This window comes from Anastrepha ludens, chromosome X (genome assembly GCF_028408465.1).
Source record: "Anastrepha ludens isolate Willacy chromosome X, idAnaLude1.1, whole genome shotgun sequence".
In the NCBI taxonomy this organism is placed as follows: Eukaryota; Metazoa; Arthropoda; class Insecta; order Diptera; family Tephritidae; genus Anastrepha; species Anastrepha ludens.
Window position 1 is genome coordinate 44,484,250 of NC_071503.1, and position 27,295 is coordinate 44,511,544.

Here is a 27,295-nt window from a genome sequence, read left to right on the forward strand (position 1 = left end):
CCGGTATTAGAGGTCCTTATTTATGAACTAGTGTTATGCTTAATTACTTCACTCTTGGGACATATATTAAATCTGTCGTAGTTTATTCTGCAAATGTGGGAGTTTAATATGCTTTTTGAAGTGCTCGTTCATTCTGTATTTCAGTTTACCCGTAAATCCAAAAAAAAACAATATCCTGCCTAGTATAGGTTTTTGAGAACCAAGTCATAAATTGGTGTAATATCTTATATATACAGTCCGGTTGACTTAGTTAGAGGCAATATGGAAAAACACATGGTTATTAAAGCAACCGCATTTGATCTAGTAACTATGATTCAAGTGAAGAGCGAATTTGACAATCAGTTACGTGGTAGTTTTACCCCCAGTATGGCCAGATTACTATTTTCGTAACTTGATTTAGCTCTTTTTTCGTTTGTTATTTAGTCTCGTAGTTGTAGTTCTTTCTTCATGACATTTTTCTAGCTTGCTCTAATTAAAAGTAATGTTTATAATTTTGTAAAATATAATTTTTTTAAAAATTAGTTCAATAATTCACTCAGTTTTATTTAGCTTTACTTTTTTTACATCTGGTCGCATTGCCCCCGATTGCAGTTGTTGTTGGTGTTCTTCTGTTTTCAGCAGTCAAATCTCTCTCTCGCTACTGCAGTGTTGACTAGCGTTGGATATAAAAACGCTCTAAAATGCCCATTTAAAGAAAACAAAACACCAAATTTTTATTGATTACTTAAAGAACTTTGTATGCGTGACAAATTGTCTTTAAAATGTTCGTTGTTTTAAAATAAATGTGTAATGGATACGTACAATTTAACGCATAAGTTTTTTTGTTAAAAGAAACTCTTTTGTTAAGGGAACGACTTATTTGCTATAATTCAGGGTAAGTAACAAAATAAGGTACTCTTTTTGTAAAAATGTCGTTCTGGCTTTTTCAGTATTTTCTGGTATTTTTTGCTTATTTTTACTATTAATTTACTTGATGCCCTATGTCCCACTAAGGATTCAGGACCGGACGAAACGATTACACCTCTAAGAGAGATTGCCTCCAGAGGCCAACCTCCTTTAACCTGATCGCACTTTGAGCTGCGGATGAGGGAAAATTCGATGGAAAGTAAGTGAAAAACGACATTCAGGACAGCACTGCGGCATGTGTTACATGCTCCGGTGATGCCAATGCGTGCATTTCCTTGCACCCTCCGGAGTTTAGTGATATTATAGCCCTTCCGAAGAGCTTCCGAAGCCGAATATATATTTGCAGGAGTAGAAGGCTATACTGGCCTTCCTTACCCGATTTACCTCTTACCCAATGTGTAGCTTCAAGATACCTAGCTTCCGATGAGAGCGGGAGAACGTGGTTGTTTAGTTTGGGAAGTCAAAAGGGTGGAGGTTTATTTTTTCTGGTAAACAGCACCAGTTCCGTTTTGTCAGAGTTGACTGGGTGGCCGCAAGTGGTAGCAAAGCGACTGAGTACAACCAGCGACCTTTCCAAAACCTCAGCCATGATTGAAGAAAACGGGCCCGATACCATTAGGACCAAGTATGCTACTACCTCAACCCCACCCTTATTTAGCAACTAGCCAAAGTAGGGGCGAAAGGACACCACCAACTTGCATCTGCATTAACTTCCCTGCAGCCAAGCAGCCTATAGGCTATCTAACGCAGTGACAAGTGACTTCGCCATGATGTTATTAAAAGCACCCTCTATATTTATGAAGGCCGCCAAAGTGAAATGTTTGCCTTCTAGGGATTTTTCCACAGTCTCTACGGCCTCGTGTAAGGCTGATTCCGTGGATTTCCCTTTCAGGTAACCATGTTGCTCTGGAGATAAATTGGATTCGATGGGCTCTCGGGTATGATAATCAATTAATTTTTCAAACACTTTTAGGATAAATGAGGTAAGATTTAAAAGCCTAAAGTCTTTGGCCGAGTCGTGACCCCTTCTCCCCGCCTTGGGTATGAAAACAACCCTCTTTTTCTTCCAGTTGGCGGGAACGTGATTAAGAGCGATACACGCCAAGTAGATTTCTTGCAGGACAGGAACCACCGAGGTACTTGTTTTCTGAAGCATCACAGGCAAGATATCGTCAGAACCAGGAGATTTAAAAGGAGAAAAACTATTTATTACCCACGTGATTCTGTCAACTGACAGGATAGAGTAAGGGAAACTTCGAGTATCCCTACCTGTCGACTCGTGTCGACAATGTCACGTGGGGTAATAGAATTTTCCGCAAAGTCGTTATTTACCAAGATAATCAAAGATTCTTCTGCAGATTCAGCCCACTTCCCGTCCTCCCTTTTTACAAGAGTTCTGCAGGAGTGGTATCTCGAAAGGATCTTGCTTAGTTTGGCAGAATCCTTCACGGATTCAATGGCCTCGCAGTACTCCTTCCAGGAGCTGCGTTTCGCATATTAAATGGCTTTTTTGTATTCTTTCAAAATTACACGATAATTTTTAAAGTTTTTAGTTTGGTATTCGTTAAAAACCCTCCTAACCTTCTTTTTCAAATCGGTCAGCGTTTTGCTGCACCAGTGAGGAAAGTCTTTCTTGCTAAAAGATACTGGGAAAGCAACTTTGAAGGACGTCTGATAGGATCTCAGCAAGTGTTCCACCTGCTTGTCCAGTTCATCCGTGGATGAGTAGGAAAAAGTTTGCCTGTTCAATTTATTATTGAAAACCCTATTGAACAGAGACCAGTCGGTTATTTTAGGGACCTGTGGAGAGATATGGTTTCCCGTGCGAAATTGATTACGAAAAGGATCAACCTGTGATCCGAAAAGGATTTTCTCTGAGAAACCTTCCAATTAACAGCCCTAATGGCAGGCGACATAAAAAAATATCATAGTGTCTGCCTTGGAGGCCCATGGTCTTAGACTGCCGAGCCCAGGGTTCTTGGATCATTTTACCAACAAACACATCAACTTGGATGAATAAATGTTTTATGTGCCTAAGGTTAGGCCTTCTAACACACGAATACATTTTTAAGAATACTCAGCCACCATTATGTACTTTCTGCAACACATCTGATCTAAGTGTACGACATATTTTGCTAATTTGTACCACTAGCTCCCACCTACACACGCAATATTTTGCAAATAACAACCCAATTGAAATTCTCTGCAATGCAACAGAAACCAACGTAAAAGTCATTTTCAACTTTCTAGAACATGTGAACATGGCGCATCTAATTTAAGATATTTTACATAAACGTCAGAATTTTGCTATAACAGTAATAACTTTGCTGCAAAAGTGAAAAAGTCTGAAATTTACAGAAAGTTCAACTTTAACTTCGATTAACTTTTAAACGAGTCAATTTATCGAAAAATTATTTGAGATGTTTTTTGTAGTGAGTTAAAATTGCCATCAGAATATGTATTTTTGATAGCTGTAAATTAGCATACTAGAGAAAAAAAAAGTTTATTCCAAAAAGTAGCAAAATCCCATGTTATATAAATAGGAAATATATCGTGTTTGGGGCAAGGTTTATTCTGAATATTAAGAGCGGATTTTGATCTGCTAATTTTTCTTAGACGGAAAACTAAAAGTATAGGGGGCGTCGCAAGAAAAATAATCAAAATGGTAAATAACGGACACCCTAATCTATATATATAAAAATTCAGCCGTTTTTCGCGTTGTGATGAACTTTACGGAGAATGGCTCAACCGATTTTAACCAAACTTTGCCACATTGAAGAGACACACGTTGAGAAGGTTTGTGTTTTAAAATTTTAAGAATCGGATATAAGGGTCTTGAGAAATAGGCCAAAACGTGGACCCGGGTAACCCTAGGATGTGTTTGTACAATATGGGTAGCAAATGGAAGCTGTTGATGATTTCTATAGTATAGAGTATTTTTCATACCGTTCCGTGACTAGGGTCTCGAGATATAGGCCAAAACGTGGACCCGGGTAACCTTTGGTTGTGTATATACAATGTGGGTGATGCTTTCCATTTCAATTCAACCGGGCTATTCGGGTCATGTTCTTCGATTTCGATGTAACTTAAATATGTTGCTCTCTGGTCAAAATAATGAGACACGTATTTTTTTGTTCGCCCGAAAAAAATTTTTTTCAAGAGTTATCGGCAATTTTGTTTTTCGCCTCAAACTCGATTTTTTTTAATTATATAAGAAAAAATTTTTTTTAAATGCCCATAACTTAGTCAAAAATGAACCGATTTTAATAATTCTGGGTTCAAAATGATCGTAATTACTTACACAAGCGACTTCATGTAGAAACAATTGCAAAAAAGTAGTTGAAAATTTTTTATTTAGCAAAAAAGAAAAAAAATTTAAATTTTTTCAAAATTCAATATTTCAAAAAGTGTATTTTTTTTTTTTTATAACTTTTTCCAAATCAAAAAAACATCTCAAACTTTAATTGAGCTGCATGCCTAGTAGCTAAAATGAGTTGTTTTTGAGTAATGAATTTTTGAGTAAACACCCTGTTTCGCACTTTTTGTGTTTTGCAAAATAAAAAATTTTCAACTACTTTTTTGCAACTATTTCTACATGAAATCACTCGTGTAAGTAATGACGATCATTTTGAACTCAAAATTATTAAAATCGGTTCATTTTTGACTAAGTTATGGGCATTTAAAAAAACTTTTTTCTTATATAATTAAAAAAAATCGAGTTTGAGGCGAAAAACAAAATTGCCGATAACTCTTGAAAAAAATTTTTTTCGGGTGAACAAAAAAATACGTGTCTCATTATTTTGACCAGAGAGCAACATATTTGAGTTACATCGAAATCGAAGAACATGTCCCGAATAGCCCTTTTGAATTGAAATGGAAAGAATCTATATAAGAAAATTTTGTTTAATTGCTCATAACTTAGTCAAAAATAAGCCGATTTGAATGATTCTGGGTTCAAAATAATCGTAATTACTTACACGAGCGACTTCATTTAGAAATAGTTGCAAAAAAGTAGTTGAAAATTTTTTATTTTGCAAAAAACAAAAAGTGCGAAACAGGGTGTTTACTCAAAAATTCATTACTCAAAAACAACTCATTTTAGCTACTAGGCATGCAGCTCAATTAAAGTTTGAGATGTTTTTTTGATTTGGAAAAAGTTATAAAAAAAAAAAAATACACTTTTTGAAATATTGAATTTTGAAAAAATGTAAATTTTTTTTCTTTTTTGCTAAATAAAAAATTTTCAACTACTTTTTTGCAATTGTTTCTACATGAAGTCGCTTGTGTAAGTAATTACGATCATTTTGAACCCAGAATTATTAAAATCGGTTCATTTTTGACTAAGTTATGGGCATTTAAAAAAAAATTTTTCTTATATAATTAAAAAAAATCGAGTTTGAGGCGAAAAACAAAATTGCCGATAACTCTTGAAAAAAATTTTTTTCGGGCGAACAAAAAAATACGTGTCTCATTATTTCGACCAGAGAGCAACATATTTAAGTTACATCGAAATCGAAGAACATGACCCGAATAGCCCGGTTGAATTGAAATGGAAAGCATCGGGTATCAAATGAAAGCTGTTGATAAGTGCTTTAATAAGGGGTAATTTTCATACCTTTTGATGACTAGGGTCTCGAAATATGTGCCATAACCCGCCGTGTCTTTGCATCGAATTACAACCAAATTTTATGAAACCCATTTTCAATACTTACTTAACAATGTGTGTGAACACCGGCAACGCGTACAGCGTTCTTTTGAACCAGCCATAATGTCGTTTACTTTTTTAACGCTTGGGGCGGAACTGAGCTGTCAAATTGACAGTGTGAGTTACAATGTGTCAATATTTCTTTCTGATTTGGACGCCATAAGGAGAAGACGTAAGTGCAAAGTGTAAACATTTTTTGTGAATTTTTTTGGAGTGAATTTTGGAACAGTGAATAATTTCTTACGAAATTTGAGAATTTAATGTGAAATCGGAATGTTCAAATGAAATTATATTTTGTGGATGTATTTTTTTCGGTTCATATGCGATAAGCTGCCATACACCATGAGTGAAAAAAACGGTAAAAAAATGAAAAAACAAAAGAAATTGTTAAAGGATGCAAAAGAAGAGCACGAAAAATGCGTAACTTTGATGAAAAAATTAATAGCCTTATCATGCAAATTGTCAACAATTTTCAGAAGAAAAGAGAGGATTTAAGAAAATCACAACAAAATACAATAACCATGTGGACTTGGGCTTTTAAACACATATGCATCGAAAATATAATCCACAAAATTGAAAAAAAACATGTTTTAAAGTCTCAGAATACCATAATTACAATCATGTTTATTACAGTACAAATGCGGAGGACCTTTCCGAGCCGTTTGATACCAAACGAGGTTTCAGACAGGGTAAATCGCTGTCGTGTGACTTCTTTAACCTGATGTTGGAGAGGATCGTTCACAATTTTTTATAAGAGCGTACAATTGTTGGCGTATGCCGATGATATTGACATAATCGGCCTTAATAACCGCGCTGTTAGTTCGGCCTTCTCAAAACTGGATAAAGAGACAATGCGAATGGGTCTGGTGGTGAACGAGGACAAAACGAGATACCTCCTGCCATCAAACAAACAGTCGGCGCACTCGCGTATCGGTACCCACGTCACTGTGGACAGTTATGATTTCGAGGTTGTAAAAGATTTCGTTTATTTAGGAACCAGCGTGAACACCGATAACAATGTCAGCCTTGAAATCCAACATAGAATCTATCTGTCAACAAGTGCTACATTCTGCTACACATTCTCTTTATGTCCCCGTGGACATCCGTTGCCATTGCGGTATTCTGCCGCTGTTCCTTTTCATCATGACTTATAGGAGTTTCGGATATGCCACCACAGATTGAACTAAGGGTTTAGATACCCTACATGGTCACTCAAGACTACGCGCTTTGAGCGCTCTGTGAAACCTGTCAGGCGGAGAAGCAGAAAACCCTTCGTTTCGACTGGATTTCCCTCTGCCTACTAAGATTATAGAGATTCACTGCCTCAGCCCGATTGCAATCGCATGACACCAACGTATTGGCCAACAGATCCACAAAACATTCCTGATCTTATAGATTTTTTTATAATCAGAAATTTTTCTTCAGAATATATATGCGCATAGAAAGCGCGCGATCATTAGACAATATACCGAAGAATATATAAAAGTGTAATTACCAAGGAAGCTCAATTACTCTAGACAGATGCAGTTGGATGACATACACAGTTCAGAAATAAATAGTAGTGAGGATCTTGACGATGAAGTATTGAACTTATTAAACATCATGCAACGCGTTACATAGGATAGTACGCCAATTAAAAATAATATCTCGTGACATAAATTCACAAGAGAAATAAAAGAAATGGTTATGGAAACGTGCAAAGCACGTCGAAGCAGGTCTCCGCCTGATAAAAGTTGTTTAAATAAAATAATAAAAGAACTCTCTAGAAACATAAAGGATTTTAAAAACAGCAAAACCAATATCGGGAAAGCTAATACCTTATCTGAATACCTTGAAAATATCTTCAAGCCATACGACGTATCAGGAGTGGCTGAAATAAAATCATGTTATAACCACACTTTACACTTTTTGTAATACATTTTGTTTTCATTTCATTCAAGTTTCCCTCACAATTGTTTTCACATCCTTGGGCCAAAACTGCTAATCAATCGTCTTTGATCGAAACGAACATTTCCAATGGTAAATCAAAAGGAAAAAATGTTCTGATTCCAAGAATACCTCTCATGTCAAACGATGTACCATTTGATGTGAAACGCTTGTAGTTCTCCGTCTGCCTTACTTTCCCAATGACAATAAATAAAGCACAAGTACAATAACTAAAATATTGTGGATTAAATCTTAAAAATCCATATTTTTCACCCGGTCATGTGGCATGTTCTCGAGTGCGACAGCAATGCAAGCCGTATACGCTAGTCTTTTATAAACGTAAGCAGGTATTTACATATAACGATACAGTGGTCGCCTATTATCACCTAGCCGATAGCCTTGGTAGCTTGTGCTTAAAAGTTATTTTGTAATTTTAATTATAGATAACAAATAAATAATAATAATAATAAAATTATCACCTACTATACAAATGTGTGTGCTCTGGTTGGTCTTAAGCTTAAGTTCGTCGTAGTCAGTCGAAAAAGAAGTATTCGGGCTCAGCAGTTATTTGCCATCGTGATAGGTCGCCGTGGTAATGATCTAATTTAATATAATTTCCAATAGTTAATTACTAAGCACTTATGAACTTTCTACCATCAATTATTATCATCTTTTGTAATATCCATAACTTTTCTCCAAATAAACGTTGTTACGTGAATATTGCATACCTTATTTTATTTTGTTATGAAAATACATACATGAAGAACTAGCTTGAAATACTGGATTTTTATTTCACTCTTTTGCTTATAGGCTTAACGCGGCCGGCTATATATTCATTCCCCTCGAGCCAGTATGCATACCCAATGCTTGGTCCGGATATGACACCTTCGTGGTAAGTGCTGAAATTTAAGTCATGCTGATAATAACTGCATAGTATTTTGCCTACATAGCGTAATATCTACGGAATTGGAAGCAAATCCCATTTGCCTCAACAATTATTCATTGATTTATTTAATTTAAACAACAAAAAATATGCTTAAATATGAAAAACTTATCCATACGTAAGATAACAAAATACAGTCCGGTTCACTTAGAGGCAATAACTTTCATGGAAGAAAATGGTCAAGTTATCAATGCTTTTCTGATGATGAAGACTGTACTTTGCTAGAAAATAAATATGCATCAAAATATTATTCCATCTAACGGTATTTCGCAGCAGTAAAACTTTAGCAGTAATATTGTGCTTGATTTATTGGTTCACTTGAATAGAGGCACTTAGTTTTCCTATATTATTTGCGCTGTGAAAAGGTATTTTTTAAAGCATTTATTATGTTTGGTCGAAAACTTCTTAATTCTAATAAAATGCGAAAGCAGAAAAGGTCTAACAGAGGTTTGACTTCAGAGGGACTTTCAAATCGCCCAATTGCCAAAAAGCTTAGTGATACGTTGTGGATCTTTACGTGAAACAATGTGCCTCCTATGATGAAACTACAAATGCAGAACTGTGATGGCTTTGACACCGAAGGAAACCCGTAAAATTCTTAGGATTGTATAAAATTCCCCCTTTCAACAGCAAATATTAAACAAATGGTAAAAGCGTCACATCTGAAGCATTAAAAAAATCAAAAAATAAAAAAAAATAAAAACCTTTGAATAAATTTCGCAAATAACGCCGCCTCGATTTTGCAACGGACCACATGGTGTTGAGTTCTGTTACCCAGTGGGCTTCGCACCACCATACATAAAATATTTTTTTTATGTCGCAAGAAATTTTTCATAAAAAAACACCTTTTAATAAATGAATAAAGAAAAAAAAGACACATCTATCAATCAGTCTCTTAATCCCAATCATAATTTTTACCTTTTCACTATCGAATTGCTGTTCGCGTTGCAATTCTCGTTCAAATAAATCATGCATTGGACGATTTGGTTGAGTCAATCCTAATTGCCCTAATGCTTTATTTGCAATAGTAAGGCACAAATCTTCGATCATTATCAAGGCTTCATTATACATTTCCAATGTCAGCAGCAATACAGGATCATTGGAACGATGTTGAAGTCGAATCAAAATGTCTTCAGCCATGAAATCTTTGTATTTATTCCACAATTCCAGTGGATTTGATGGAAAACATGTTGATATTATGATCGCAATTAACATACGAATTTGATTTGGTGGAGATGAAATTGATGCATCACGAAGTGTATCATCTTCCAGCAAATGCAATTGTTGACATGCTTCACGGTATGTGGCGCACATTTGACCATTGATAGTTCGTAAATGTTGGAATGATTGCGGTCCATGTACGTTCACTAGCAAAAGTCGCAAGTAAAAACATTCAATATTAGCTGGACTAACTGTATAAATGCGTCCCAAAGCATCTGTTCGAAAAATACCTGGATAACCATCAACAGATGTGCCTTGTTTGCGACGTTGAAATTTTTTTGTTGATGCATTCCATGTGAAATAGTGTGGCACTTCCGAATATAGCAAAGTCCTGGCAAATTCATCCGTTTCACATAACTGGAAATAAGCTGTCAGTGTAGTTACTCGTGGCTCTATTGCTCTTTGTTCTGCATTTGCAGCAGTGAAGTAAACACGTTGGCCGTTTTCAAGATGAACTGCCAAATGTACAACAACCGGATGTCTGTCATGAATTGGAAAAAATAAAATACGCCATACAGCTTCATTCGTACTAATATAGCGCCCCATTTGATACTGCAAAATTTCATCATGACTATTTTCAGGAGCCACTCCAAAAACAGCCATATCGCTGCCCTTATTCACATACTTGCAAATATATTTGTAACGGATCTGAATTTTTAAAAACATTGAACACAGGGACCGCACATAAATTAAATATGATATTGTTTATTCCAAACGAAGTAATAACCTTAAACGTCGGCATAAATCCGTCTCTTTAATATATGTAGCTCCAAAAGATGTCATTTGAAAGCATGAATTGTATTTTTTAATGTTTAAGAGGAAATGGTTCGACGTTGGAGAATTGCCAAAAACCAACGAATGCAAAGGTTCTGGCGGAAGTTCTAGCACCGGCAATTTGACTTTCCCACCAGCACAGCACATACCAGGCGTTTCGTTTCTGAATTTAATTGCTTCGCAATGTATACATTCTATATTCATTTGGCCAATGTAGGCATGCTGCTGTAATCCATGGTGGCATCGTAATTGAAAGCCGCGCGTTCCATTTGACGTATATCATAAACGGACGTACGCCCACGACGGTTTCTTGGTGCTTCACTATTAACCGACTGATTTCTCCGTCTGTGTCGTTGTGTTTCCACTTCATTTCGTCGAACACGATCTTCTTCACTTTGTGATCTTCGATTTAACGCTGTAGCATTTGATTGACGTAAACGTCTGCCAATGTTTGCTCGTCTTGCATGTGGCATTCTTTCAGTACAGTATATTACTAATTGAATGTAAAAGCAAAACATTGAAAATTATTTCAAGAAACAGTATATTACTAATTGAATGTAAAAGCAAAACATTGAAAATTATTTCAAGTCATTTTGGACGAAAATATATGAAAATAAATTTAATTCAAAGTTCAATGTGTGTACGTGGTTAAAAAAAACACATGGTTAACACTCACCAAAAGAATGTCTGTTCGCATTGAGAGCACGATATAAAAGAACTCAAAGCACATAAGCGAACTGTCAACTGAATTCCACGACGACAAATTAATATTAACATAATACACTTACAACCACAACAGTACAACAGAAACGCTCATAAGCGGCTGTGTATTTGTTGTTGTTTTTCCCCTACAGGCATTTCGTATGAGAGGAAACCATTACTCACATAAAATGTCATAACTCAGGAACAGCTGCACCGATTTCAATCAAACTTCACACAAACCACTTCCTCAAAGATAGAAAAGAACTCTAAAATTTTTGTGTCGATCGGTTCAGCGGTTCTTGAGTTATAAGATTACCAACGAAATGTAACTTCTTTTTATATATACCTTCTGCTCAAATATGAACGAGACTTTATCAATAAAACGGTCCGCGGATGACATATGGCAAACATAAATTTTTTGTTTTATGGTAGGACTGTTATAAGCTTACATGCCAAATTTCAGCGTGATCACATAGTTAGTTTTTTGTGCTAGTGTAAACAAGTCAAGCTCGAGTGTGTTTTTCGAATTTAACGATGGAAATTCAAGTTGAACAAAGAATTTGTTTGAAATTTTGTTTTTCCAACAAAATTTCGGCTTCAGACGCCTTAAAAATGTTGCAGACAACCTATGGGGACTCTGCTCTATCGCGTGCACGTGTTTTCCAGTGGTACAAAAGTGGCTCCCCGGAGGAGCCGAAACCCAAAAAACCACGCCAAAGTCGCTCAAAAATTAAGGTTATGCTAACTGTTTTTTTCGATTACGAAGGTGTGGTGTACTCGGAGTTCCTTCCGCAAGACCGATCGGTTAACGCTGAATATTATTTAGACGTTTTAAAGCGTTTGCGCGAGAACATTCGTCTTAAAAGGAAGGAATTGTGGGACAACAAGTAATGGTTCTTGCATCACGATAATGCACCAGCTCACACATCACGTCTTGTTCCCGATTATTTGAACAAAAATAATGTTAATATCGTTCCGCAAGCACCGTATTCGCCTGATATTCAAGTTGCCGCTCCGTGGAAAACATTTTGAGACAATTGAAGTCATAAAAGAGAATTCGAAGAAGCAACTGAAATCCATACCGAAATCGGCCTTCCAGAAATGCTATGATGATTGGAAAAAACGTTGGCATATGTGTATCGCCTCCAATGGTGATTACTTTGAAGGAGATAAAATAAAAATTGAACAATAATTAACCGTTTGTGTTTTATTAAATCAGTCTCGTTCATATTTGAGCAGAAGGTATAGATAATGAATTTATGAATATTTAGGCATCTTAGTTTTTCCTTTTTTAATACATATGTTCAATAAAAATTGTATCTTGCATCGTTAGTATCTTTATTTAGTTGTACTAGTTGTAACTTCTAAACGTTATTCTGCTTATACTTTAGGATGTGTTAATAATAAAAAAACAAAAAAAAAAAAAAAACCAAATGATATGTGAAGATATATCTTAATTAAGTATTTATTTTCTACAAGAGAACAAAAATGAATGTATCCTAAATTTTCTTCTTCTTAATTGGCGCGATAACCGCTTACACGATTTTGGCCGAGTTTGACAAAGCGCGCCAGCCGTTTCTTTCACGTGCTACCCGTCGCCAGTTGGATACACTAAGTGAAGCCAAGTTCTTCTCTACCTGATCTTTCCAACGCAGAGGAGGCCTTCATCTTCCTCTGCTACCACCAGCTGGTACCGTGTCATCGTAAACCTCATACAGCTCATCGTTCCATCGCCGTTGCTAACGTGCAAAGGTCCAAAAATCTTCCGCAGAATCTTTCTCCCAAACAGTCCACGCGTCGCTTCATTGTATGTTGTCATCGACCAAGCTTCTGCGCCATATGTTAGGACGGGCATGATGAGAGCCTTGTAGAGTGTTTGTTTTGTTCGTCGAAAGAGAGACTACTCATTTGCCTTCTTGGTCCAAAGTAGCACTTGTTGCCAAGAGAGATTCTACATTGGATTTCTAGGCTGACATTTTTATAGATATTAATGCTGGTTCCCAAATAAACGAAGTATTTTACCATACAACCTCGAAATCATAACTGTCAACAGTGACGTGGGTACAGATACGCGAGTGAGCCGACTGTTAGTTTGATGACAGGGGGTACTTTTTTTGTTCTCTTTCACCGCCAGACCCATTCGCTTTGTCTCTTTATCCAGTTTTAAGGAGGCAGAATTAACAGTGCGGTTGTTAAGGCCGATGATGTAAATAACATCGGCATACGCCAACAATTGTACGCTCTTATAAAAAATTGTGCCTGAGCGATGAAGTTCTGCGGCACGTACGATCCTTTCCAACATCAGATTAAAGAAGTCACAGGTAAGTGAGTCACCCTGTCTGAAACCTCGTTTGGTATCAAGCGGCTCGGAAAGGTCCTCCGCAATTCTGACGGTGCTGCTCGTATTGAACAACGTCATTTTGCAAAGCCGTATTAGTTTTGTGAGGATACCGAATTCAAACATTGTGGCATACCGATAACCCATTTCGTACTGTCGAATGCAGCTTAATCGACAAAAAGATAGTGTGTGTCGATTCTCCTTCATGGGTCTTTTTCAAGATTTGGCGTATTGTGAATATTTGGTCGATGGTAGACTTTCCAGGTCTAAAGCCAAACTGATAAGGTCCAATCAGTTGGTTGACGGTGGGCTTCTGCCTTTCACACAATACGCTCGCTAGAACCTTATAGGCGATATTTAAAAGACTAATCCCGCGGTAATTGGCACAGATTGCAGGATCGCTCTTCTTATGGATTGGGCAGAGCACACTTAAATTTCAATCGTCACGCATGCTTTCATTCGACCATATTTTACTGAAGCATGCACTTTACCAGCTCTTCGCCGCCATGTTTAAACAACTCAGCCGGCAGTCCGTCGGCGCCCGCGGCTTTGTACTTCTTTAGCCGCCTTATCGCTATTTTCCCCTCGTCATGGTCGGGTAGCGGAACGACAGTTCCGCCGATTGGGGTATCAGGATCTTCACATTCTCTCTGACATGCGCAGCTGTCACTGTTTAACAGGTTCGAGAAGTGTTCCCTCCATAATTTAAGTATGCTCTGGATGTCCTGGTAGAATTTTCGAGCGTTGTTCCTATTGGCCAGCATCGCAAGCTCCTCGCTCTCACGTATTTCGGCCTCTCGTTTCTTTTTTCGGATAATACGTCTCCCTTTCTCTTTTAGCTCTCGGTAGGGATCCCACATGGCTCGTGTTGCGCCCGATCGCAGCGTGGCTCTATAGGCGGCTTCTTTTCTTTCTGCTGCAGCATGATATTCCTCGTCGCACCAACTGTTTTTTCGGGCTTGCCAGAATCCGATTTCTTCTTCGGCGTCGGACGTAGAGAACGAGAAATGTTGCTCCATTGCTCGTGCATGCCGGTTTTTGCGGCAGTACCTTCTGAGAGCAGGTGTGGGATTTGAGTGGCGAATCTTCTGGCTGTCTGTTTTGATTGCAGCTTTTCGATGATGAACATTCTTTGCGTAGGTAGATGTTCGTTTTTTGCTGCACAGAGGCGTGTGCGTAGTTTGGTTGCAACAAGGTAATAAGCCGAGTCGATGGGGTCCTCGGACCGTACGTACTTCTAAAACACTAGAAGCATGTCTTCCATTTATCACAACCTGATCGATCTGGGTTCGCGTTTTTTGATCAGGAGACAGTGTATTGTATTGGTGTATTTTCGTGTGATGGAATGTGGTGCTGCAGACTACCAAGTTTCGGGCCCCGGCGAAATTGATCAGCCTCTGTCCGTTACCGGATGTTTCGTTGTACAGGCTGAATTTACCAACTGTGCGACCAAAAGTTCCCTCCTTGCTCACCCTGGCGTTGAAGTCGCCAAGCACGATTTTTATGTCGTGGCGGGGGCAGCCCTCATATGAACGTTTCAGGCCCTCACAGAGCCTTTACTCTCACGAGGGCATCAACCAGCCGGGCACAGGCACCTTCTCTATTGAGGGACCGAACATTATAGGTGCATGCCCTCAAATCATTAGCTTTAGTTCGTTTGCAGGGGTCGTCATCAGTATAGGAAGTTCTCATCCGAGGCTTTTTAATATTTTCATTGGGGGTAATTTTTACGTTGCGGGTCCTAAACCCAGCGCACAACCAGCTGTATTGGAATGCTTCGCCTTTTCACGGTAGCTCACTCCCGAACGGCTCCCCAGAGGATAGTTGGGCTAATCCCGGAAGTTGTGAGCTGCTTGAACCATATGCAGAAGAATTGTCTTGGCCACTCCTAAGTGAGTGGCAATCAGTAACTTTCCCCACTTGCGTGAACTTCTACATATGGAACCATCCTCATTTTAAATTCTTTATGTCGAAGACGTAAATTTGTTTTAAGCTAACGGCGGCTTTTGTTTACAACATTAGGGTATGCTTCTGCGCGCACTTGACACACAGTAGCTAAAACAATCACCATTCGCTACGCCTATCACCATTTTGTCGCGGATTTATAAAGTATATATGTGTATATGTATTCATATGAATATACGCAGATGCCGCGACAAAAATTGACGTTTCGGCAAATGTTTTTGTAATCCTCAAGAAGATTATACTTATGGACAGCTTAAAATACGTTCACATATAAGTAGATCTACTTTTTCGTGCTTAACTCCCAATCCCTAATTAAAAATCGAGATTTTCTTCTGTCATACAAAATTTCTCTCCCAAAATCTGAGATTATAAAATAATCCTAGATAATAACCATACTTTTTGACAAACAACTACGTGTTTTCTGTGTAATGGATCATCAGTAAAAATTAAATAAAAAGGATGCCGGGAAATAAAACATTTTTGTAAACATTATTAGAATTATAAAATGTTTGTTAGGTATTATTAACTACTCGTATACATTCATATAACAGAAAAAGAGCGTGTGTCCAAAGACGTGTGCCCTCTTGTTACTTATAAAAAAATGTAATATCGAATTTCAAATGCGTATTGCTGCCATAGTTTTTTGAAACCTCAGTAAACGTCGTTTACGGATTTCCTCCAACTGTTTGTTATTAGCAGCCAATTGCGCAATTAAATTAGCTATTCCTTCTTCTTGTCTTTTCTTCATATCGGAAATAATAATTAAACAAACCAAAAACACCGAAATATTTCACCAAAATAATTTCTATGAAGAAAAACCTTTCACAAAAGTATTGACAGCTGATTGTCAATTTTGCAGGTAATCTGCCATATGTGAACGGGTAGATTAATTTTGTGGATTTGTTAGTAATTAATGCATATGTGAACGTACTTTTAGGCGCGAGAGGGCAGATGTGGTGGGCTCGTCTTATGAATGATCGAGCCTTGCTTTGAAATATGCGCTTGCCTTTATTATTGAACTAGTTTTTTTTTTATTAGAGATCATTTTAGAATTCAGTTTCTGCACGTATAAACGTAGTTTGTTTTTGTAAGGAAGAAAATTTCATTAAGTAAATAATAAAGAAAGGGCATAATTTTATTAACCCTTATAGATAAATTCAAATGAGTACATATGTTGGAGCATAGTACGTTTGAAGGTAATGGATGGTAGGTATAAAATTATCTACTTTCATGTCACATAAATATTTAAATAAAATATTATATTTTATATAAAAATCCTACATAAATCAAAAACAGCAAATCAAAATTTACCCATAGCATCAAATATGATTCATTAATGCGTACATATAAATGTATGCATGAATATATGTATATACATACGTTTACAGCATGATGGAAAGGATAATGAGAGGGCGCCTATTGTTTGTTGCCCTCAACAAATTTGAGTATGAGTGATGTCGTATTAGCACCAGTATGGCCAGATTACCATTTTCGTAACTTTATTTAACTTTGTTTTTTGTTATTTAGTCTCGGAGTTTTAGCTCTTTTTTAATGACATTTTTCTATCCTGAATGCAATGTTTATAATTTTGGGAAATATAAATTTTTTAAAAATTAGTTCAAAAACTCTCTCAGTTTTATTTAGCTCTACTTTTTTTAACATCTGGTCGCATTGCCAATTCTTTGGAATTGCTTAATTCTAGATGGCACATAGAGGAAATGCAAGTTTAAATAAATAAATAAATAATTGGCGCGTATACTTCTGTTAGGTGTTTGGCCGAGCTCCTCCTCCTATTTGTGGTGTGCGTCTGGATGTTGTTCCACAAATGGAGGGACCTACAGTTTCAAGCCGACTCCGAACGGCAGATATTTTTATGAGAAGCTTTTTCATGGCAGAAATACACTCGGAGGTTTGCCATTGCCTGCCGAGGGGCGACCGCTATTAGAAAAATGTTTTTATTAATTTTGCTTTCACCGAGATTCGAACCAACGACCTCTCTGTGAATTCCGAATGGTAATCACGCACCAACCCATTCGGCTACGGCGGCCGCCTGAAATGCAAGTTTAGTTAAATTAATTTGGCAAGTGCCGGAAATGCAAATTCGGCAAAAGGGTGAATAACTGTTCAATAAATATATAAGTTGCATCATTGCAGTTTTAATAAAGCAATTCTTTGGAATTGCTTAATTACAGACGACACATTGCGGAAATTCAAGTTTAGTTAAATTATGTATGTAAGTTATATATGTTAAGTGTGTATTATAGAAATGGAAGTTTGGTTTTACATTATATTAAGGGGCCTAACTATATCACCCCCACCGTTAGTTTGAGGCCCGGACGAAATATGCAATTTAGACATCTTTTTTCTTATGTTATTCGAAAAAAATATTGTTAACAAAATAATTATGACTATGATTATTGCGCTAATGCTGATATTAATTAAACTTGAATATACAATTTGTTTGATACCTTTTTGAATTGAGTTTGCATGTTTTACTTTCTTTAACTTTTGTTAGGGAATTTGGTAAAATGAATTTGTCAAAAATTTTAATTTTTGTATTAAAAAATGTTATATTAAGTGTTTGCATTTCACAATTTTCAAATTTAATCATACATTTTCCTTTCTATTTTATTTCCATTTTATTACAATTATATGTTATCTTTGAATCAAAATTCTTAAATGTAAGTATTCCGGGGATGATTTCTTTTACTTCAGTTTCTTTGTAGTCTTGAATATCGCATTTCTTCAAAATTGATAATATTTAAAAAATATGTGTCTGTTAATTTTACTAAATTTCTTTTCCCTTAACATAAGTGTCAAAAATGTTATTATTATCTACAAGTATTTCATATATGCTTAATTTAATAGATTTATCATTAATATTAGGCATTGGTTCAAATACGATTGCTAATAGGATGCTTTCTGAATATTAAGGTATTTGGGGAATTAAAATAATGTAATGCGACGTCTACTTTAGTGTTAGTGTAACTGTAGAAGTCGTTTATTAAATCTAATTCTGTTTTAGGAAGTATGTCGGAAGGGATAATTCCTAGTTTACAGGAGAATTTTATTTGTCCAATGTCATCAATGTGGTCACCTAAAAGGAATATGTCGTTATTTATTTGATAGACACTTTCTAAATATTTTATTTTGTCTTCTATTGTAGCTATTTTATTTTGTAAGAAGTTCTTGAAGTTGTTTATGTAATTTCCTATTATAATTTTTTTGTGATTTATATGGTTGGTGATATTTTGTATTTGAGAGGAAATTATATTATTTATGCTTGTGGGATTGTTCAAATTTTTCGTTAAAATCTCTTCGTTCTTGTATACAGTGTTCAATGAATTTTTAATTCGTCGTCGCTGTCCATAGTCCACTATTTTAAGTCCTTTTCGTAAAATGTTAATCAGTCCTCGTTTATGCCTTAAGTGTGGATTTAAGTTTGCGATCTTTTCTTTGGCTAAAATAAAGCTTTTATTTACTGTATCCAGTAATGCTTTGCTTTCTGTCGTGGTAGATCTTAGCGAAAGTGAGTTATGTATTATCGGTCGAGTCAGTCTTCGGCTATGAATATTAAGAATAAGTCGTGTTCAACCAATTTTCTTAATTTTTAAATAATAGGTCTATTTATAAGTTCGTGCGGTTTTACAACAGATGGCGTAACTTGATTATTATTCCATCGATCCACATTTCCAAACATTCATTGGAGAGCTACTGTCGTAAGGCACAAACGTCAGTATAAGTTTTTTATTTGAAGCGTAAACAACAATATTTTTACCACACTTGAAAATGTCGAATTTCGTGCCAAATAATGTGTTTTTGCGGGGAATTCTTCTTCATTATTTTAATATGAAGAAAAAAGCAGCCGAAAGTCATCGTATCTTGGTGGAAGTTTATGGTGAGCATGCTCTATCTGAGCGAACGTGCCAGAAGTGGTTTGCACGCTTTAAAAGTGGTGATTTTGGCTTGGAAGACGAAGAACGCGAGGGTGCGCCGCCAAAGTTCATGGATACCGAATTGGAGGAATTGCTCGATCAAGATCCGGCTCAAACGCAAGAAGAGGTTGCAAAAACTTTGGGAGTTGATCAATCAACCATTTCCAAACGTTTAAAAGCCATGGGAATGATCCGAAAGGTAGGCCATTGGGTGCCGTATGAATTGAAGCCAAGAGACGTTGAACGCCGTTTTATGGCATGCGAACAACTGCTTCAACGGCACAAAAGAAAGGGTTTTTTGCATCGAATTGTGACTGGCGATGAAAAGTGGGTCCATTACGACAATCCAAAACGTCGGGCAACGTATGGATACCCTGGCCATGCTTCAACATCGACGTCGGCGCAGAATATTCATGGCCTGAAGGTTATGCTGTGTATCTGGTGGGACCAGCTGGGTGTTGTGTATTATGAGCTACTGAAACCGAATGAAACGATTACGGGGGATGTCTACCGACGACAATTGATGCGTTTGAGCCGAGCACTGCGAGAAAAACGGCCGCAATACGCCGATAGACACGACAAAGTTATTTTGCAACATGACAATGCTCGGCCACATGTTGCACAAGTGGTCAAAACATACTTAGAAACGCTCAAATGGGATGTCCTACCCCACCCGCTGTATAGTCCAGACCTTGCGCCATCCGATTACTATCTCTTCCGATCAATGCAACATGGCCTGGCTGACCAGCACTTCCGTAATTACGATGAAGTCAAAAAATGGATCGATTCGTGGATTGCGGCAAAACCGACCGAATTTTTCACAAAGGGAATCCGTGAATTGCCAGAAAGATGGGAAAAAGTAGTAGTAAGCGATGGACAATATTTTGAATATTAAATTTGTAACCATTTTACGTCAATAAAGTTTCAAATTTCGAAAAAAAAACCGCACGAACTTATTCATAGTCCTATTATAATAATGAAATATAAGTGAAAACTATTGAAAGAAAAAAATTAAATTGTCTTAATTGGAAATATAAATGGCGACGAGGATAAAAAAACAACAAAACAAAGACACAAATTTATTAAAAAACAAAAATTTATTGTAATATCTGCTCTTCGAGATGTATTGAAAGGAAAAATAAATAAAAATTAAAATAAAAATAAAAAATCAATAAATCAAATGCGTACAAGCAAACGTTAAAAAAAGAAAAACAATTACGAATAGTGTGCAAAATTAAGAAAAAAAAAATATGACTAAATTTTAATAAAATATTTAATAATAAATATTAATATAATTACATATGAAAACTAAAGTCGAATCGAAATTTGAAAGTGTGAAATTTTGAAATTTCAATAATAAACTGGAAGCTATACGTGATTTGACGAAAATTCGAAATATAAATAGCAACGAGGATAAAAAAACAACAAAACAAAAACACAAATTTATTAAAAAACAAAAATTTATTGTAATATCTGCTCTTCGAGATGTATTGAAAGGAAAAATAAATAAAAATTAAAATAAAAATAAAAAATCAATAAATCAAATGCGTACAAGCAAACGTTAAAAAACAAAAAAAAACAATTACGAATAGTGTGCAAAATTAAGAAAAAAAAAATATGACTAAATTTTAATAAAATATTTATTGTAATAATAAACACAATATTAATATAATTACATATGAAAACTAAAGTTGAATCGAAATTTGAAAGTGTGAAATTTTGAAATTTCAATAATAAACTGGAAGCTATACGTGATTTGACGAAAATTCTGAAATACACACATACATAAAGATAATTTTACAGAAAATTGCAGAAAATGGGATTTGAGATCTCATGGGGGGTCAAATTAATACGAGTGACAAGGAAATACAATTTGAAAGGTGTTAACACTTAAGTTTCAATCTTGTTAAAAAGAAATGAAAATTGAAAACTGAAAGTGAATAAATATTGAATGTTGAGCGCTGTACTACTTGAAAAAGCCTAGCCAAATAACAGTTGAAAAAACACAAAAAAAAAAAAAAACATACCGCAAATCACTCAAGTGTTTCTACATTACAACAACTAAAAAATCGTTTAAAAGTGCACTTGACTTCAAAACGAAGAAGTCATGACCCGCACGGTCAAGGAAAGGACAGCAAAATACTAACGGACACAAAGCTTATACACCTTGTTGCCAACGAACAATTGTTGCGAAACAAAGCCATCTCGCGAAATTCTGGACACATGTTGAGTGATTATGTGTGTTTGTGCATAATATATGTAAACGAGTGCGATCAACCTCGAATGAGAATTAAAAGACAACAAAAATAAAATTTAAAGAGAGATGAACGAAAACATAAACTAAACACAAAGAAATAACGAAAGAAAGTAGTTAAAAGAAGTGCTAGCTGAGGAGGCAAAGGTATTAGAAGAAATAAACAAAAAAGTGGAAATAACGACATACATAAATAAAAATAAAATAAAAGAGGTTTACAAATTTATACAAACGTGCTTCCTTCGCTTGTCCTCAGAATAAATATCGCGCAGTGATAATTTGTGCCGGTAAATTTTGGTATACAACTAAATTTCAAACCCATTCAATTGTAATAACTAAATAAAAATAATCCAAAAATAAGAAAGCAGCAAAATAAATAGTGAAACAATAAATAAAAATATAAAATCAAGTTAAATCGATTTAACTTTGTCTAACGTAATACAACGAAAATACTGTCAACATGGACTCGCAGGGTTATGAAAATGCAAAGGGTGAGGCACGCACTGTTCGCGATTTGTCCTGTCAATTTGGTAGCAAGGAATTCACCAAGGAAATGTTTCAAATTGCTGGCGGTAGTCAATCGGATAACAACAGCGAACAGCAGCAACAACGAGCCAACAAAAAAAAAAATAAAATAAAATAAAAAATAAGTAAAATTAAAATATCAATATAGCAACAGTCGCAAAAAAGTAGAATAAGCTTACCAATAAACAGTGTTTCTCAAACTGCCTTAATTTAAAGTAAAGGAAAGTAAATAAAGAAGAGAAGGAAAGCAAAAGCATACAAAAAGGTGGAAATGGAGAGGAAAATGGAAATAAGTACGTAGAAGAAAGGGGAAATGAAAATGAAAAGGAAAGTGACATTGAAAATGAAAGGAAGGTGAAAATGAAAATAAAAAGGGGGATGAAAATGAAGAATTGAAAGCTAATTAAAAAGGAAGTGAAATAATTGAAAAAGAGTATGTAGAAAAGACAGATAACTTAAAAGAAAATAACGGTGGCGCTGAAACTTCGTATAATAAAGCACACCCCACAATATAATACAAAATTGATTTTTGAAGTTTATTTACAATTCTTGCCATTTCATGTAAAAACTTTGTTGTTGCAAAATAATATAAACAATATGGAAAATGCCTTCACATATTATTTACAAAATAACTTGTTGCAAGACATTGATATAGGTCGCGGCAGCCTGAAGGTTGACACTTATGAGAAAAATGTTAAGAGCAATCATGATTTTCATTCCAATTTCAATCGGTTGAACCATAAAAACCAAACCAATAACAATCTTGGTAAACAAAATTCAGGAGTTTTCCGCAACAAAAATACAAATTTTGAATATAATCCGAATTATAAAAATTCGAACAGATACAATAGAAATTTTGAAAATAATCAATCCGGAAATTTTAATAGCAATGTCAACTACGGTAGAAATAGTGGCAATTGGAGAGGTGAACCAAATTTGAGAAATTACTCTGGTAGATTTCGTAACAGTGAATACAATTTTGTCTGAATTCATCAACAAAATCTGCATAATATATATGGATGATATTTTGGTATTTTCTACTTCTATTAGCGAACACTTTGAGAGCCTAACAAAAATATTTAACTGCTTGTCTACAAATAACTTAAGAATACAATGCGATAAGTGCAAATTTTTATCTAGATATACAGAGTTTCTGGGCCATATTATCACACATGAAGGTATCAAGGAAAACCCGGAGAAAACGACAAAACGATAATAATTATTTTACGGATAACGAAGAAAACATTGATATAAAATCTTTGTTCGAAAATTCTTTAGAAACGGTGCATTCAGCATACGAAAACCTAAATGAACACTTTCTTATATCCGAGTCCTTAGTAAATAGATACACCACTCAAATTCGTATAGTAAGGAACAAACCCATCGAAAGCGAAATGCTATATAACAAATATAGAATAATCTATATAGCCGAAAGAGACTTACAAAATAGCATTTATCTTACAGATCTTTTTAGAAAATATATTATAAAAAAGGAACAACAGGAATTCATTCAGAGTTGCCTGATAGTGCGTACAATGTGGTATTAAAAAAGGAACAACAGGAATTCATTCAGAGTTGCCTGATAGTGCGTACAATGTGGTACAAGAAAAACTGATAAGTTTATTCTCTTATGACAATAACATTAAATTTACTAAATGCTGTTACAAAGCTTTAGACTTGAAAACAGAGGAGGAAATTTTAGAGGTAGTGGAAAAAGTCCATACGGAAGGGAACCATAGAGGTGTGCTAGAAAATTATGAACAGATGAAATTAAGGTACTTTTATCCAAATATGAAAAAAAAAAACTTTATCACTAGAAACGACATAGATTTTGAAAAAATAAAACTTATACGTACAGAAAAAAGAAACAAGCAATCAACAAATTGAATGCAGAAGCAGAAAGGGTTCCATATTTCAACAACAGCAAAGTTTACATGAAGAATACTCTTGCTAATAGAAATAAACTTGCAAAAAGGTTCGTACAATTGCAAAAAAGTTTTCCTAATAAAGTTGACATGGCAAATATCAAGAGGCCGCATAAAATAACGTAAATGTGCTTATGCGAATTTTATTAAAGATTTTAACATTTACTCATAAATGAAAAAAAAAAAAAAATAGTGATTGCGACCACAATAATTACTAGAAATTCTACTGAAGTTTTAGTTTATTAAACACTATGTAAATTTACGTAAACTAAGCTAATTTTTATAGTTTGTCATATAACAACTTGTATACTGCAGATGTAAAGTATAAAGTTCTTTTGTAAAATGTAAAAAGTTGAATATTCAAAAACGGCAAATAACGAAAAGGAAAATAGAAGTTAAACATTAAACAAAATTTTAATGCTGACTGAAACTTAGTTTTAACTACTGTATATTACAATGAAATTGTGTAGTTATCAGTTAATAAATTAAAGTAAGTTATATAAAACACACTAAGATAAATCGCAGGGACTCGATTTAATTTATGTGGAGGGCGAGTTATGTATTATCGGTCGAGTCAGTCTTCGGCTATGAATAGTAAGAATAAGTCGTGTTCAACCAATTTTCTTAATTTTTAAATATAATAATAAAATATAAGTGAAAACTATTGAAAGAAAAAAATTAAATTGTTTTAATTGGAAATATAAATAGTGTGTTTTCATGTATTAGTGATCATTGTATGCTGTAACGTAAATTAAGACTTCGTCGGGCTTAATTGGTAAGTATCCGTTGTTGTTCGTACGGCCTAATATACCCATGTTTTGTGCATAGGTGGTCGTTAGGAATACAGTTATCAGTACCCGGGAAGTCATCTGAAAGGGTTATGTTAGTTAATTTTTACTTTGGGGTTATCTTTGGCTTGATATTTTTTATAACTGTGTATTGTATTCTTGTAAAAACCTATTATTCTTAGCATTTTCTCTTCCATTGTCTCGTTTCTATTCCTATCGTCATGTCTAAAGAGCCTTATATGTTCGTTAATTGTATTGTGAAATCTTTCGACATCGGCATTTGAAGTGTGGTTACTGTTTGAAGTATAGTGTATGTTTATATTTGCAAGGAATTGTTGTATTGTGATAGCTTTGAATCCTAGTTCATTGTCTACTACTATCTTTTTTATTCTTCCGTCAGCCCAATTTCTACGATTAATTTTATAAGCTACCGCGAATATTGTAAATTTATCAATAACACTAGTTTACACCAAAAATGGTCCTCGACCAAAAGGCGTTTTTTAAACTAATTTGAGGTCGCTGAAACCATTTTTTTTCAAAGAACGGTGTCCGAGATATTCCCAAAAAACCTGTTTTTTGGGCAATAGTGCAGTTATTACCTGCAATCTCGAAAACAGTGCACGCCATTTCTTTGAAGTGCATAAATTTCGAAAGTCACACATATAACCTATGTACATGGCAATATTTTTTTTCGTGTCAATGGAAGTCGTAGTTTTCGCAAAACAGCTGTTGAAAGTTAAAAACAGGCATTTTTGACGTTTTTTACTAAATTATCAAAGTTTATTAACTTTTTTCTGTTCATAAAGTCAACACGTGTGATTTTGCAGCTTTTGACTTGGCTATGTTTTAGGTCAAAAATACGCTTCTACTCTGAAACTTCTTCTTTTATGTTGCACGGAATCTTCACGAAATTGCATCCAGCAGTAGTCGCTCATCATTCCTTGATCCCAAAAGCCCTCATAACGCTTTTAAATCGTAGCAATATCTGGATGAAATCGCTCGCCTTGTTCATCACTTTCAGCCCCCAAATTCGGAGGAAAACAATCCAAATGACTGTGAAGTAGGTGCATTTTTAACGACATGCGAGCACCTGTTAACAAAAACAAAGTTAATTGTAAATTTTTTAATAATTTTCCAATCAATTTATATGATAAATATATTTTGGAGTATGTACGTTTTACTATACTAACCAATAGTTTTAAAGTATTTCATCATTGTATGAATCAATTGACGGTCGTTGTTGCTCCTGTTGTTTCCCAAGATCCATGAACAACTTTTTGGAAAGCTTTCCAAGCTTTAGCTTCGGAACTGTCAAGGTATTGTTGAAATTCTGTGTCCGTAAGCAATTTCTTTATCTGTGAACCGACGAATATACCCGCTTTGATTTTCTCTGTTGACAATCTTGGGAACTTGGTTTTCAAGTATTTAAGGGTTGTGTTTTCCGTTTTTTTTGCCAAAGCTTTCACAAAATTCTTCATTAGCCCTCTGTCGTCGTCCACAAATTTATACTTGCAGAAATATGGCGCCACCGAAAATTATACACAGACGTATATTACAATGTTCATACCTAGCTCTTATTTAGCTGGAATTGGTACAATGGGCAAATAAGCCTATTCTGCGACATATATAATATATATATATATATATTTATTTATTTATTTGTATGAAATAAATATTGTTTTTATTTATAGTGAGCCTAAGAACAGTTATTTTGCGTGACTCAATACGCAGGCTGGCATGATTTACTTTTGTTCGAAACCGTATTGTATACATCAAAAAGATATACGACAGACGATGAAATTGTCTTCACTCACATAATACGTGATAACTTCTACAATTTTTCGTCGATTCAGACAAACTTAGGCTTAAAATGTAGGTGACAAAATTGTATTTCAGAAAACCTATCTTATGTCGATATAAAAAAATTTTTTGGTCCAGAAAAAAGTTAATAAACTTTGATAATTTAGTAAAAAACGTCAAAAATGCCCTATTTGGCAAAAACTGCACTATTGCCCAAAAAAACAGGTTTTTTGGGAATATCTCGGAAACCGTTCTTTGAAAAAAAAAAAAAATTAAATTCATTTTTGGCTTCAGCGATCTCAAATTAGTCTTAAAACTGATGTGGATCAGATGTTTTTATTTTTGCACCCTTTCTTAAATTCTTAGTCACAGGTTTGGCGATTAAAGAGTAATATTTTATAAACTATCTATAGTAAAGTTAAACGGAGAAATCGCTTAATTTGTTTAGGAGTTTTAAGGATTAGGAATTTTTTGACACATTCTATTGTTTTGGGGTTTGCCCTTATACCACTGGTTGTCACTATGTGGCCAAGGAATTCAGTTTCCCTTTTTAAAGATTCTGATTTATCTAATTGCAGTTTTTTTTTT

At 35.1% G+C, this 27,295-nt stretch overlaps 1 protein-coding gene across 1 annotated transcript in view; it reads left to right on the top strand.

Moving 5' to 3' along the window:
* LOC128870454 (protein pangolin, isoforms A/H/I/S-like) overlaps positions 1-27,295 on the top strand; it is a 191,099-nt gene that overhangs the window by 39,201 nt on the left and 124,603 nt on the right. The window contains exon 2 of the mRNA XM_054113120.1: positions 8,348-8,429. Coding sequence (XP_053969095.1) covers positions 8,401-8,429 — 29 coding nt within the window. The 5' untranslated portion in view covers positions 8,348-8,400. The remainder of the gene's footprint in view (positions 1-8,347; positions 8,430-27,295) is intronic.